At 39.8% G+C, this 15403-nt stretch overlaps 2 protein-coding genes across 7 annotated transcripts in view; both read right to left on the reverse strand.

The window, feature by feature from the left end:
* Positions 1 to 998: 998 nt before the first annotated feature.
* On the reverse strand, positions 999 to 7190 carry LOC124880949 (endonuclease domain-containing 1 protein-like). Of its 2 annotated transcripts, XM_047386405.1 has the most exons (4): positions 6994 to 7190; positions 2989 to 3379; positions 2713 to 2806; positions 999 to 2613 (listed from the first exon to the last, which is right to left on the reverse strand). In XM_047386405.1, the coding sequence occupies exons 2-4, from the start codon at positions 3319 to 3321 to the stop codon at positions 2099 to 2101; spliced, it is 942 nt and encodes a 313-aa protein (XP_047242361.1). In that variant the 5' UTR covers positions 3322 to 3379; positions 6994 to 7190; the 3' UTR covers positions 999 to 2098. The 2 variants fall into 2 exon arrangements, with proteins under 2 accessions (XP_047242361.1, XP_047242360.1); XM_047386404.1 differs by having other exon boundaries at positions 999 to 2806.
* Positions 7191 to 10840: 3650 nt separating this feature from the next.
* Positions 10841 to 15403, reverse strand: part of tec (tec protein tyrosine kinase) — a 40364-nt gene continuing 35801 nt past the window's right edge. For all 5 annotated transcript variants that reach the window (XM_047386195.1, XM_047386198.1, XM_047386196.1 and 2 more), the window contains 2 exons: positions 13599 to 13756; positions 10841 to 11263 (listed from right to left, as the gene is read on the reverse strand). In XM_047386195.1, the coding sequence (XP_047242151.1) occupies positions 11180 to 11263; positions 13599 to 13756 (242 nt within the window). In that variant the 3' untranslated portion in view covers positions 10841 to 11179. The remainder of the gene's footprint in view (positions 11264 to 13598; positions 13757 to 15403) is intronic.

Raw genomic sequence — 15403 nt, forward strand, 5'->3', positions numbered from 1 at the left:
TCTGTAAGCAAATACACATGTAAGACTTGTAGCATATGGCCGGACCAAGTTAAGTTAATGAAGTAACCATATTACTTTTTTATGCGCTTTCTTAAAAAAATCTATATTTATATAGTGCAACATGCATCTTTTTGGTAAAATGTATGAAACAAAAACAGCAAACATTTTGTTTTTGACTGTGTTCAGCCCTAAATATGTTTCTGGAGCTCCAGTAATTATCCTTGTTAAAATAGATGAGTTGTGAATAGATGTTAGATCATCAGACTTTAAACTTTTTAAAAATGTGAAAATGTGCATCATCTTTGTAAACAGTAATTGTAGGAGACATTATCATCCTTTACCAGTGTTCTTAAAATTGGTAGCATGTAAAGAATAAAGGATCATAGACCATGTCTTGTGGAGATCTGGACCATGGTGCAATAAACATCCTCATGGAGATACATAATTTTTATATGGTAGTATTTTTGGGAGTGGTAGCATTTAAAATTTAAAGAGTAAAGTACCATGACTGAGCCTTGTGGAACACCAGAAATGTTTTCTTTCTGGGGTTTTGTTTGTAAAAATTTTTTTTACCTGCCTTTTAAAGCTTAAACAACCTGTCATGTTTGACCAAAGTCACGACATGAATTACAATCTAACATGATTTAAACCTAGTTTCTTATCTCAGCCATTGTATTAGGACATCTTTTTGTTTTCCTAGAAATTGGATCTATGCTGATCCAGTGTTATTAATTACATTTGTGTGGAGGTTTATTTTTCCTCAGAAGAGGTATAATAATACTTATACACCTTATACAGCTACATTCTCATCTGGTATGTTGTTTTGTTGATGTTGGAGTTTGTTTGGGTGCTGCCCCTTCCTGTTTCTGCTCAAGCGTAGAAATAAGAAAAATGATTCAACAACAACAATTTAGTAAAGTTTATTTACTGTGAATACATCATTAAAGTTTATATTAGTAACAGTATAAATATAGTTTATGTTATTAATCTTCAGTACATTTGTTTCTCTTCTGTCTTTATTTTTAATTCAATACAGAACAGTAAAACACATCATGGAACTAAATCCAATCACTTGAAGAAGTTTGTGTCGGAAGAATTTTGTTGAACGTTAGCTCGGGTGCATGGTGTTGCGTGGGTGAGCACTGTTGCCATGCTGTAACAACGTCCTGGGTTTAAATCCCAGTTGGACCTCTCTATGGGTTCTCTCCAGGTACTCCGGCGTCCTCCCACAATGCAAAAACATGACTGTTAGGTCAACTGGCTACTTTGAGCTACCTTTAGGTGTGAGTGTGCACGGTTATTTGTCCCGTGCGTGCGTCTCTGTATTGCTGTACGACAGACTTGGGTCCAGATTTCCAGAGTTTGGTAAAATTCAGTTAAAGGGTTCTAATATATTTATCCCACTCCACATATTCTGCCTCAAAATCCACCGGTCCTACATGATGTGAGACTAATATGTCAATACCAGAGCCTCCAGGTTACCTTTAGGTGTTCTTTGTTCATGCCCCAAGTCAGCAGGGATGCTTAGCTCTAATTGGGATGATGTAACCTTAATATCATGACTGATGAATTCCATTCATTATTATTTACTTAATGTCAGATGGTAATTAGTTGTAGAATCTCTCATTATTCAAGTTTCTTCAGCGAATTATGCAGATAGTTCTAGTTTTGGACCGAAAGGATCTGCTGTAGTGGTCCGTTTTGCAGCAGATCTGATTGAAGACATTCTTTTGTTGAGTTATTTTGAAGAGGATGCTCATCATTGACCATTTTTTTTTTATTATTTTATGAACCATGTCTGCTAGCATAATGAGCTTCAGAGGCTGCAGAGCCAGGTGGCTTTAAAGTTCATTCAGCTTTTTTATGTCACTGGATCTGATGGGGGTACTGCTGAATGGTTCAAATTAAATCATGATAAATCTATTCATTTATTAAGAGGCTGCACCAAATTTTACTTTCTCAGATGGTGCCATCTACTGAAAAAGGATAGTAATTGCAGCTCAGTTTGAAGAATATAGAAAGTTGCCACAGCAAAGAAAAAGGTATGCACTGATTGGCTACAGATTTTCACAGTCACAGTTCAATCTATTTGTCTTGCTTAGCAGAATAAACAGTGATGATATGAGTATATGAACAAGGTGAAGATGAAAGTAAGATGAGAGGGTGGATATGCGATAGATAATGAAAATAAAGGGTCACTGGTAGTCGGTGGACAGTGGCAGTTTATCATTTCTGGGTAAAACTTAGTGACGGTTGTTTGGAGAGGACATTGTGTTCCAGGAAATACTATAAACTCAGAGTTGGACATCTTCAGTCGGTGGTGAAGTTCTTCCAGGGTCTTAGTTTCCAGATATTTGTCTTTAGACTCATCTTGAACGTTGTCGCCCCAGTGCGAGCTCGCTATCCACGCCTTCGCGGTGGCGCTGTAGCAGCAGAAGGCCGACCAGAGTGTGGAGGGAATGTTGACCCTATTGTTAAGTTTGCTGTTTAAGCTGGGTTGTGCTCCAGTCACCACAAAGCCTTCAGTACCGCCACTGCTGTTGATGCAGTACTTTTCCATGACACATTTGGTGCACCTCTCCATTTTGTTCCAGCTGCCCTTGTTGAAGGACTCTGCTTGGGGAACAATGTTTGTCAGGGTGAAAGTTGACAGTTTGTCTGATGTGGTTAAGGCGTAGGAGCTGGGAAATATATGACCCCTATCAAATGTACCGTTGAATCTGTAATCGATGTCACCAGCCTGGTAGTTGTAGGTCTTGTTCTTGTCTCTAGGCACCATGTTGTTCTGTAGAGTTTCACTCTCCAGCTGTGAAAAGCAGAACAGTTGAGAAAGGTGTCTTTAAAAAGGAAACCAGATATAAATTCAAAAGGCAAAGAACAGACATCACTATTGTGTAAATCAGCCTCTTGTCTCTTTTCATTCTGAAGTTTACGTTTCCTTCTCTTTTTTATTGATATATAAAGTTATCTTTCCTTCTGTAAGCCTACCTGTGGTTCCACCCTCCAGAAACTTTTGGGCCTCTTCCCGGGGATTGATCCAACAAACCTGAAAGCAGAAAACACTGGAATCTTGTTCTGGACATCGTAGAGTGTCACAAATCTCCTCTGGTTCTTGTAGGTCTGGCAAATGGGTTTGTATCGGTTCTGATTAAGGATCTTCCCATCCTCCAGGATGCCTGGAATGTGTGGTGGAGTTTGGTGAAGAAGAAAGCGGTCACAGTCTGACATTGACTTCACCACCTCGGCAAACGTGTGGACGGACAGAAGGGAGAGGAGAAGAGCTGTTATGGGCAGGAAACCCCACGCTTGCTGAGACGTCATCTTAGGAGTTTCTCAGATCAGATCAGAGGAGATGGCAGTGACCGAATCTAGATCTGTTCTGTAGACGTCAAACATCAAAAACAGTTAAGAACGCTAGTTTGTCCACATTAAAACAGCATCTTCTGGTTGCATTTTATGCAATAATGAAAAATAAATATTCACAGCAGCAAAGGCATCTGTTATTGATAGCCAACCATTTAGCTCTGACCACACAGATTGTTCTGCTTTTTCTTTGTTACTAAATGTTACAGCAGCACCTCCACAGACTCTGCATCTGCATGCCAAATCTGACTCTAAGTATGGAGGTTCTTCCATTTTAAATCCTATCCAGGAGTGATGCTGAAAAACTAGTCCATGCATTTGTTACTTCAAGGCTGAACTATTGTAATTCTTTACTATCAGGATGTCCACAAAATGCAGTTAAAAGCCTTCAGCTGATTCAAAATGCTGCAGCAAGAGTTCTGCTGAAAATTAAAAAGAGAGATCATATTTCTCCTATTTTAGCTTCCCTTCATTGGCTCCCTGTTAAATCCAGAATAGAATTTAAAATTATCCTCCTCACATATAAAGCCCTTAATGATCTAGCTCCATCAAACATCAGAGATCTGATTGTTCCATATGTTCCTAACAGAGCACTTCGTTCTCAGACTGCAGGTTTACTGGTGGTTCTAGAGTCTCTAGAAGTAGAATGGGAGGCAGATCCTTTAGTTATCAGGCTCCTCTCCTGTGGAACCAGCTCCCAGTTTTGGTCCGTGAAGCAGACACCCTGTCTACTTTTAAGGCTAGGCTTAAAACTTTCCTTTTTGATAAAGCTTATAGTTAGAGTGGCTAAGTTATCCTGAGTTATCTTCCTTATTTTCTACCTCCATCTTCTTCCCTCACTGTTGGTTGGAGTAAGGGGGAGTCAGGTTTAGCCTAAACCGGCTCAGTTATGGTTGAGGTGCAAACACACCCTCCATTTCTGCTACCTGTGTGACCCCTTCTCTTTTCCAATGGTTATAATCAGTCTGACAGAGAAAGGTATCCCAATGCTTGTAGTTTTTAGTATAACAATGACCATCAGTGGGATGCTTTGTGGGGTTCCTTGAGACGACATTGTTGTAAATAAGCACCGTTTAACTAAATAATCTGAACTGAAACTATCTGTGTAGTTATGCTGCTATAGGCTTATGCTGCTGGAGGACATAATGACTACTTTCACCCTCTTCGCTACATTCTCACACTACTCTCCAATTTTGCATTATTTGCTGTTATTTCAGCTTTTAACTTTGTTCTCTCTATTCTCTTACTAGAAGCTACACCTGGCCTGACTTTGTATCTACCTGTGACACCTTTCTGGAGAGGGTAATTGTCTGAGCTTCTGCTGGCAACAACTTAATGCTCACCCTCTACCGATGATCCACATGGCCCTGTCTTTTAGTGTTTAACCCTTTCTCTCTCCTAGACATGGCTACTGACTGAGCTTTTACTGTGCTCTCTTTCAGACTCTAACCTTGAAAACTGGCTCAGAGTTTATCTGTTCTTTCTTTCTAGGTGAAACGACTAAAGGAGTTACATCCATCAACATTTACTTTTCCTTCCCATAGAAAGTACTCCTGGATCAGTGCTTCTGTGTTCTTTTTGTGTCTCTGCTCTGTTCTCTCAAACCCCCAGTCAGTCGTGGCAGATGGCCGCTCAAACTGAGCCTGGTTCTGCTGGAGGTTTCTTCCTGTTAAAAGGGAGTTTTTCCTCTCCACTGTCGCTACATACATGCTCAGTATGAGGGATTGCTGCAAAGTCAACGCCAGTGACTGTCCACTGTCTCTACATGCTCATCCGGGAGGAGGGAATGCTGCAAGTCACTGACTGGATGCAATCTGCTGGGTTTCCTTAGATAGAAAAACTTTTTATCCAATTTGAATAAATAACTAACTCTGACTGCACTGTTCAATGGTTAGGATTAATTGGAATGTATGAACCTGACTGTTGTGAAGTGCCTTGAGACAACATGTGTTGTGAATTGGCGCTATATAAATAAAACTGAATTGAATTGAATTGAATTAAAGCTCCGCTGAGCAGAGGGCAGCTCTGATCATTTACTCTCAACGACCACTTTTTTAGCTACACCTGAAAGAAAATTACAGGGTTTTTGAATGTTGCACCGCTGTTGGTGCCAAGTGGGGATGGTCTGACTATTTCACAAACTGCTGATCTGCTGGGATGTTCATGCACAACAGGAAAAAATGCAGTGAGCTGCCGCTGTGTGGGTTAAAACGTCTCGTTGATGTCAGAGGAAAATGGAGCGACTGGTTCAAGATGACAGAATCAGAATCAACATTATTGTCCAAGTTTGTGCGCACAAACATTGGGTAAACGTTTAAATTTAGGGCTGCACAGTGGCGCAGTTGGTAGCACTGTTGCCTTGCAGCAAAAAGGTCCTTGGTTCAATTCCTGGCCTGGGGTCTTTCTGCATGGAGTTTGCATGTTCTCCCCGTGCATGCGTGGGTTCTCACCAGGTACTCCAGCTTCCTCCCACAGTCCAAAGACATGCCTGTTAGGTTAATTGGTCACTCTAAATTGCCCTTAGATGTGTAAATGAGTGTGGTTGTATGTGTGTTGCCCTGTGATGGACAGGTGACCTGTCCAAGGTGTACCCTGCCTCTTGCCCATAAACTGCTGGAGATATGCACCAGCTTCCCCGTGACCCACTATGGAATAAGCGATAGAAAATGACTGACTATATAAATTTAGTGGGATATAAAAATGGGATTTTTACAAGACTTTTTAATATATTATTATATATATACTATTGCAAAAGAAGCAAAAATACCTCAAATAACCTGTCATTAAAAGTAAAGTAGGCAGAATACCATGCCTGAATGCACATGTTGAACCTCTAAGCAGATAAACCACAACAGCAGAAGACCATACAAGGGTGCCACTCCTATCTGCTGAGAACAGGAAGGCGACAGTTCACTCAGGCCCAACAAAACCGAACAATACTAGGTCGGAAACACATCGCCTGATCCAACAAGTCTGCTTCATTAGCTGGTCAGACTGGTGGCGGTGCTATAATACACAATGTTCATAGGGCGAAGTGTAAAATCAACAACGTTCCTGAATAATATGTCAATCCCTTTACTGTATGAGCACAATGTTTCCATCCAGCAGCATAACGCATCATGATAATCTCAAACTGATTTCTTAAACATCACTGACTTCATTGTACTCTATGGACCTCCACAGTATTCAGATCCCAGTACAACAGATCCTCTTTGGGAAGTTGTGAAACAGAAGGCTCACATCACGGATGTGCAGTGAGTGAATTTAGAGCATCTGCATGGTGCTATCATGTCACCATGGACCATAATCTCCTAGAGAAGTTTCAAACACAAAACTGAAACTATTCCTTGAAGAGTCAAAACTGGGACAAACAAGGCACACCTAATAAAGTGGCCATTTTAATGTGGATTAGCACTATCTGCACAAAAAAGAAAAGAAAACAATTAATCACTCTGGTGAAACTACACATGCTAGCTTTTCCACAAGGAATGTCAATAGAGGATGAGATGCTGCGTGGTAAAGTGGAAAACACAAGAAATGCAGAAATTACAATTATTGTTCTCATCTTCATGTTGTTGGAATGACATTAATTCAAAAAGATAAGAAAACTATAACCTGAAAATAACTCACCAGGTTTCAGGACTCTCTGTCAAACTGTCTGCTCTGCTTTCAGTGAAGCAATAAATCAGACTTCCTGAAACTTGCAAGGAAATTGTGGTTTGGTGACTAGGCAAAAAAGGTATAATCAGCTGTTTGAGAGAGCAGAGAACCAGCTGAGGAAATTAACTTTCTTCAAGGTTTAATTTTCTTTGAAAAGGGTGGGTCAAAGATGTCCTTTCCTTAGTTTTTATGTTTATGTAAAGTGTCTGGGTAACAGATGTCAGAGGTCGGTTTGTGGATTTAACCCATGTGACACTGCTGAGGTCAGTCTCACAAGATGTTCCCATGGTAATAAAAATAAACAGATGCATCTAAATCACCTAGATCGCTCATGTTAATGTATTTTAAAAATGTGATTCATAAACTTGAAACTCAGATATTATATTGTATGTTATATACATTCAATACACAGCGTGTAATTTTTATTTTTATCCAGTTTGATGATTATAATCTACAGATAAGGAAAACCACAAATTTAGCTTCTAAGAAACTAACACCAATAAAATAAGATTTTTAAAATAGAAATGTGGGCCACAAAATAAGTTCACGTATCTGCGTTATATACTTGATTGGGGTTCCTTTTTGCAAGAATTGCTGCATCCATGTGGCGTGGCATGGAGGCAATCAGCCTGTGGTTCTGCTGAGGTGTTCAGGAAGTCCAGGTTGCTTTGAAAGTTGCCGTCAGGTAATCTTCATCTTGACAATACTCCATGGATTCTCTCTGGGATTTGGGTCAGGCCAGTTTGCTGGTCAGTCAAGTACAGCAACACCATAGGCATTGAACCAGCTTTTGGTACCTTTGACAGTATGGGCCCATACCACATCCTGCTGGAAAATGAAATCAGCATCTCCATACAACTTGTCAGCAGAAGGAAGCATGAAGTGGTTTAAAATGTTCTGGTAGATGGCTGCCATGACAGCAGATGACATTGCACCATGTAATCTCCACATTATCACGGACTGTGGAAACTTCACTCTGGTCTTCAATTAGCATGAATTATGTGCCTCTCCACTCTTCTTCCAGACTCTGGGATCTTAATTCTCAAATAAAATGCAAAAAAATGTTTAAATACTTTAATCTCAGAAGATGATGTTGGACTGCTCAGTAACTAATTATTTTTCTCCTTAACCCAGGTAAGGGGCTTTTGGCAGTCTCTCGTTCAGGAGTTATTTACCACAAGGAGTCCAACACTTGTGGTCCATGTCCTGGATACGTCTGTGTGTAGTGGTTCCTGAAGCCCCAACTTCAGCTGCAGGCCACTCCTTATGAATATCCCACAAGCTCCTAAGTGGGCTTCACTTCACAACGCTTTGAGGCTGCAGTCATCCTTGTTAGTTTTTCCTTCCACTAAGCTTTCCATTACACTTGGATACAACACTGTGAGCAACAAAAGTTTTTTTTACCAGTGACCTTTAATGGCTTACACTCTATGTGGAGGAAATCAACTGCTGTCTGCTGAGAAATCACCAGTGTTCCCTGTAGGCCAAAAACATGCAAAAACATCATTTCACATTAAAAATCCTTTTTTTGACCAATTTATTGGTCAAATGTAATATTCTTACTTTTGTGGATAGCAATGAATAAATGCCCTACATATACCACTCTATGTGCATTGAATCTATAAGAGTGTCACGTTTTCAACTGCATATCTGAAATTAATTTTCAATGATTTTCGGATTTATTGAGACGTACTCAAAAGGTCCTTCAAGGAAGTTACAGGTCTGCCTCGGGGTTAGCTGCGGCAGTGAGACGTGCCTGGAAGACCTCCAAAGGTAAGGTTTAGGAAGCATTGTGATCCAACACCTGAAGATCCTGAGCAGAACCCTTTGATTCAGAGGAGCAGCTCTACCCTGATTTATCCCTCAGATGACAGATATCCTTTTTTTTGTCCCGTTTCTGACCAAGATCTCATTCTCGTTTTCATGTTGAAAAGTTGTAAAACATGTCTAAATATTTCACTTAAGTATTTATGTGATAATGTATCATAAAACACTTTTATCCAAAGATATTTAGAGTATCTGAATTTGGCTGGATCATTTGGAAATAATAATCCAAGCCCACATCTGTCTCTGGAACCCAACCGATGAACAGGTTAAATCCCTAAATTGTCCCAATTTAGGAGGTTTTTTTTGTTATGATGCAGCAAAAACTTGCTAAGGAAGAGATGGATTTACAGGTCCTTCTCAAAATATTAGCATATTGTGATAAAGTTCATTATTTTCCATAATGTCATGATGAAAATTTAACATTCATATATTTTAGATTCATTGCACACTAACTGAAATATTTCAGGTCTTTTATTGTCTTAATACGGATGATTTTGGCATACAGCTCATGAAAACCCAAAATTCCTATCTCACAAAATTAGCATATCATTAAAAGGGTCTCTAAATGAGCTATGAACCTAATCATCTGAATCAACGAGTTAACTCTAAACACCTGCAAAAGATTCCTGGGGCCTTTAAAACTCCCAGCCTGGTTCATCACTCAAAACCCCAATCATGGGTAAGACTGCCGACCTGACTGCTGTCCAGAAGGCCACTATTGACACCCTCAAGCAAGAGGGTAAGACACAGAAAGACATTTCTGAATGAATAGCTGTTCCCAGAGTGCTGTATCAAGGCACCTCAGTGGGAAGTCTGTGGGAAGGAAAAAGTGTGGCAGAAAACGCTGCACAACGAGAAGAGGTGACCGGACCCTGAGGAAGATTGTGGAGAATGACCGATTCCAGACCTTGGGGGACCTGCGGAAGCAGTGGACTGAGTCTGGAGTAGAAACATCCAGAGCCACCGTGCACAGGCGTGTGCAGGAAATGGGCTACAGGTGCCGCATTCCCCAGGTCAAGCCACTTTTGAACCAGAAACAGCGGCAGAAACGTCTGACCTGGGCTACAGAGAAGCAGCACTGGACTGTTGCTCAGTGGTCCAAAGTACTTTTTTCGGATGAAAGCAAATTCTGCATGTCATTCGGAAATCAAGGTGCCAGAGTCTGGAGGAAGACTGGGGAGAAGGAAATGCCAAAATGCCAGAAGTCCAGTGTCAAGTACCCACAGTCAGTGATGGTCTGGGGTGCCGTGTCAGCTGCTGGTGTTGGTCCACTGTGTTTTATCAAGGGCAGGGTCAATGCAGCTAGCTATCAGGAGATTTTGGAGCACTTCATGCTTCCATCTGCTGAAAAGCTTTATGGAGATGAAGATTTCATTTTTCAGCACGACCTGGCACCTGCTCACAGTGCCAAAACCACTGGTAAATGGTTTACTGACCATGGTATCACTGTGCTCAATTGGCCTGCCAACTCTCCTGACCTGAACCCCATAGAGAATCTGTGGGATATTGTGAAGAGAACGTTGAGAGAATCAAGACCCAACACTCTGGATGAGCTAAAGGCCGCTATCGAAGCATCCTGGGCCTCCATAAGACCTCAGCAGTGCCACAGGCTGATTGCCTCCATGCCACGCCGCATTGAAGCAGTCATTTCTGCAAAAGGATTCCCGACCAAGTATTGAGTGCATAACTGTACATGATTATGTGAAGGTTGACGTTTTTTGTATTAAAAACACTTTTCTTTTTTTGGTTGGATGAAATATGCTAATTTTGTGAGATAGGACTTTTGGGTTTTCATGAGCTGTATGCCAAAATCATCCGTATTAAGACAATAAAAGACCTGAAATATTTCAGTTAGTGTGCAATGAATCTAAAATATATGAATGTTAAATTTTCATCATTACATTATGGAAAATAATGAACTTTATCACAATATGCTAATATTTTGAGAAGGACCTGTATATTAAAACACGTGTGTAGTGTAAGGTAAAAATTTAGGCTTCATAAAAATATTTATTTCTTTTAAACATGTTAGTATGCACGGTTTAACTTCCACAGTCAGTGTGTCCTTGATGAGAGCTTGTTGAGCGTTTACTGAATGGCGTCAGTTCATGTTAGTCGTCCTAAAACAGATCCAGCAGATAAGATAAGCAGATGTGTTCGGCTTGTCGGTTCAGCTGTCAGTTGCTGATGCAATAAGCAGCGTTACTTTGCAGAATACTGTCCTTCCTTTTGTGGTGAAACAAATACCACAGCACCATCACAAATGGCGTGTTAAGACAAACATGAAGAGCAGGTTATTTTCTGCAGCGAGGACGAGGAGTCTGGGTGATCAGGTGAATGGAAGAACGTCTTCCTCCAAGACGTCGGAGAGCCTCAAACAAAGCTCAGAGAAGGATGGACGCTCCTCTGGCCTCTGCAGACACACAGAAAAATAACAGATCAGAAACCCTTCCTAAAAAGACAAGAGTTAAATCTAAAAAGTTTAAAACGTCTGAGAGAAAAATCAACATATTTATCAACTCTGACATGAAGCATTAAATCAGATTTGTAATGTTTTGGGTCTCAACCAACAAGCTTCCCACAGTAGTTTGCGGTTTTTTTGGCCCATTCCTCCTGACAGTACTGGTGTAACTGGGTCGGGTTTCAAGGCCTTCTTGCTCACCCACACATTTTCAGCTCTGCTTGCAAATAGGGTCGTCATATATTTAAAGAGATCCATTTCTCCCCAAGCTTCAGCTTCCTGAATGATGCTTTGAGACGTTGCATCAGTGTTTCCACATAAGGTACGTTCTTCATGACATTTATTTTATGAAGTCCAGCAGTCCCTCCAGTAGTAAAACATCCCCACAACATGATGCTGCCACCGCCGTACTTCACAGTCGGGGTGGTGTTCTGATCAGTGATGTTCAGTCAGGGGAAGCAGGTGAGGCACTTGACTTTTGTATACATTTATTTTCTGTATGATTTCAACATAATTATGGTCAAAATTGCTGAATTTGTGCATTGCCGATTCAAATACATGGGAGAAAGGCAAGGTGAGGTAGTGAACAGTTGAACGTCACCACCGATGATGATCAAATCAAATTTAACCTTATATAAAACTTTTTTTCTTGCTGTCATATTGCTGAACAGTGTGGAATTGATTAAAGCATAATTAAAAGCTTTCAATATAATTAAAGGTTTCAATTAAGGTACAAGTTGAAATATGAGCCACACATATTTATGTGGAAGAAACTGGTACTGAAGAGGTTCTAAGTGTTGGAGGTAGTCAGTTCCTCAATTAATTAAAATTGTTTTAATGACTCCAACTAGAATTTCTGCATGAACTTGAACTCATCAGATGGGAGGCCGGGAATCAACTAGCTGCGCCCTAAAAAGCAGAACCAAGACTTTCCAGGAACTAGAGTTTCAATAATGTTTGTTCACTGATATTTTCTAATAAAGCGATTTCTAAAAAGGGAAGTTTCCATGACTTTAAGCGTGATTAAAACATTTGGCATGTGACTCAGATTGAGAAAAGATGTTGGTTTCGAAACACATAGAGTAGTGGAAAACATGATATAAAACACATACAAAATACAAAATAAATACAAATAAACAACAAATTTAAATAAAAGGGCCCAATCTATTAAAGGACTGTACCTGCAAAACACTCATTAATTCACAAAGGTTTTGCAATGAAAGATCTGCACCTCAAATTGTGAGTTTCTCCATGTGATTCTGCAGTTTATTCAGAATATAATATGTGTTGGATGTAGGATGTTAATGAGAAAAAATGCACATTTTTAGGCTTGTTTATGTAAACTACAGCAAGAGTAAAAAAACAAAACAAAAAGCATCTGGCACTAATAAAGTTGCAACACATCATGTGAAATATTTACTGTCAACTTAAAGCTGGTGGTAATTTTGACAAAAACCAACATAGAGCAAAGAAAACAGGAACAATTCATCTTCTGTTCAAGTTAAAAAGAATTTCCATCATTTACAAGCAAACGATTAAAAAAAACATCCGTTGTTACTGATTTACATTTAAAGTCAAGCATTGATAAAATAGACCAAAGGTTCAAAGGTTAATAACCAGTAAAAATAACTCAGTGAATGACCTAAATAAGACCCGTCCTCATCAGGCAGCGCATTTGGGAGAAACTAAGGACATTCTAGTCTGCTTACTGGTCACATTGTGGGTGACAATATTCAGAATTATTTGAAACTCAGCAAATATATCACATTAATTACTTCAGCACATATTTGTGTTGACTACGTGTTAAACTTTTATACATTTGAACTTCATTCTGTGCATTTTTTATCTCAAAAAGGATGAGCTGAAGAAAGGAATCCCTCCATCGTCTTTAACAAACACATCCAGATCACTCAGGAACAACATCCCAAACGTATTTGCTACCTGATTCGCCAGATGTTCTTAACAGTGTGGCTTACACCTTGCTGGGATAAATTACTTTAAATCCCTTTTCCAGCCCCAATGTCTTAGTAGCAAAATCACGTTTAGTGTTCCCACACCTGCTGAACTTTGTGATCATGTTTGCACCAGCGCATTATTTCTGTTATTTGCTGTGTAAATCAGACACTGAGGCGGTACAGGGCACAAAATCAAGAGCTAATGACAAATGCATAAAATGTTTTGTAAATTAGGGAACAGGCCAATATCTTACTTTTCCATAAATGCACCCCTACCAAACTAACTGAAAATAAGCGACTGAAAGACAGACCCCCCCTCCCCCCCCACTTACATTGTTCCAACAGAGCTGCATGATGTCATACAAGGCGGGCGTGGCCTTTTTAGGCCTGTACAGCCGATGACCATTAGTTACCATGGTAACAACTTCGTGATTAAGACTTTGATCAAATGGCATTTGGCCCTCAGTGAACACCTCCCACATCAACACACCTGGACACACAAATACAAACAGGTTATGTCTTCAGCAGAGATGAACAGAGAAAGTGTTTACACCCTTACAGATTTCTTGTTTTTTCTTTGTTGTAACATTTTCTTGTTTTAGCTCATCAAAATATTTTTTATATTAGACAAAGATAACCCAAGTAAACACAAAAAAGCTGTTTTCAAATAATGGTTTGATTTAATGAGGGGAAAAAAAACAAAATAAGCCCTACCTGGGCTTGTGTAAAAAAGCATATCAAAAAAAGACCTTCATCGTATAACTAAAACAGCATGCTGACAGTGAAACATGGAGGTGGTAGAGTGATGGTCTGGGGTTACTTTACTGTTTATTTTTATTTTATTTATATTTTTTTACTGCTGATCTGGCTAAATTGTCACAGCTCATGGAACCAAGAATTGGTTGCTCTACACCAGGATATCCTGATGGAGATTTTCAGACTTTTGTTATGCAGCAGGACAATGATCAATAGCACACCAGCAAATCCACCTCAGGATGAATACAAAAACCAAACAAAAAGAAAACAAGAGGATTTTTTTTTAGTGACCTTGTAAAAGCGTGGACAACATCTAACTGAGATGCAATGGCATGACTGTAAACTGGCAGTTCAGGTTCGAAAACCACCCAGTATGTTTGAATTAAAACAGTTCTGCAAAGTAGATATACCCAGGGTGAAAGTGAGCCGTTGTTACGTCGATTCGCGTTTCCACATCAGATACGGTTTCCCCAGCGTCTCCTTGCCGCTCACGCGGCAAAAAAGGCGTGTGCTTGTTGCAGGCTCGGAACCGTCGCGCTGTGCTCGCGCCACAGGGGAACTACGGTAACCCTGAAAGCTCAAACATCGTGTTTCGGAGAAGTCGATCTACATTTGTTGAGCTAGTGTGTTGTTATTAGATAAACTAATATATCATCATTTTACAGACAGACAGACAGACAGATGTAAATATAACGACACATTTTATATATACACACACACACGTATATATATGTATATATCTATATAAAACATGCCTGTTAGGTTAATTGGTAACTCTAAATTGCCCTTAGGTGTATGAATGAGTGTGTGCTTGGTTGTTTGTGTGTTGCCCTGCGATGGACTGGCGACCTGTCCAGGGTGTACCCCGTCTCTTGCCCATAGACTGCTGGAGATAGGCACCAGCTCCCCGCGACCCACTATGGAATAAGCGGTAGAAAATGACTGACTGACTATATATATATATATATATATATATATCTATAGATATCTATATATCTATCTATATATATATATATAGATAGATATATACCTATATATCTATATCTATATATATATATATATATATATGTATACACCCAGTGCTTCCTCAGCCCCCCCCTCTAGCTCCGCCCCTAAGTACCGGCAAGAATTTAAAACTACTTTCACCCCTGGACATACCTCAAATGATTACATTTTGGCACAACCAGTAATTCGGTTCTGTTTACCACATTGTGGCCAGGATGATTTGGATAGCTTTTTTCGTGATGAAACCATCATTTGAAAACTGCTTTTTGTATTTTTCCAGGTTATGTTTCTCTGACATAAAAATTAGTTTGATGATCTTCATAGAACTCTATACGTATTGGTTCGAGTAAGAAACCAAGTCTGTAGTGTGTGATGC

Source organism: Girardinichthys multiradiatus, chromosome 14, assembly GCF_021462225.1.
Source record: "Girardinichthys multiradiatus isolate DD_20200921_A chromosome 14, DD_fGirMul_XY1, whole genome shotgun sequence".
Lineage (NCBI taxonomy): Eukaryota > Metazoa > Chordata > Actinopteri > Cyprinodontiformes > Goodeidae > Girardinichthys > Girardinichthys multiradiatus.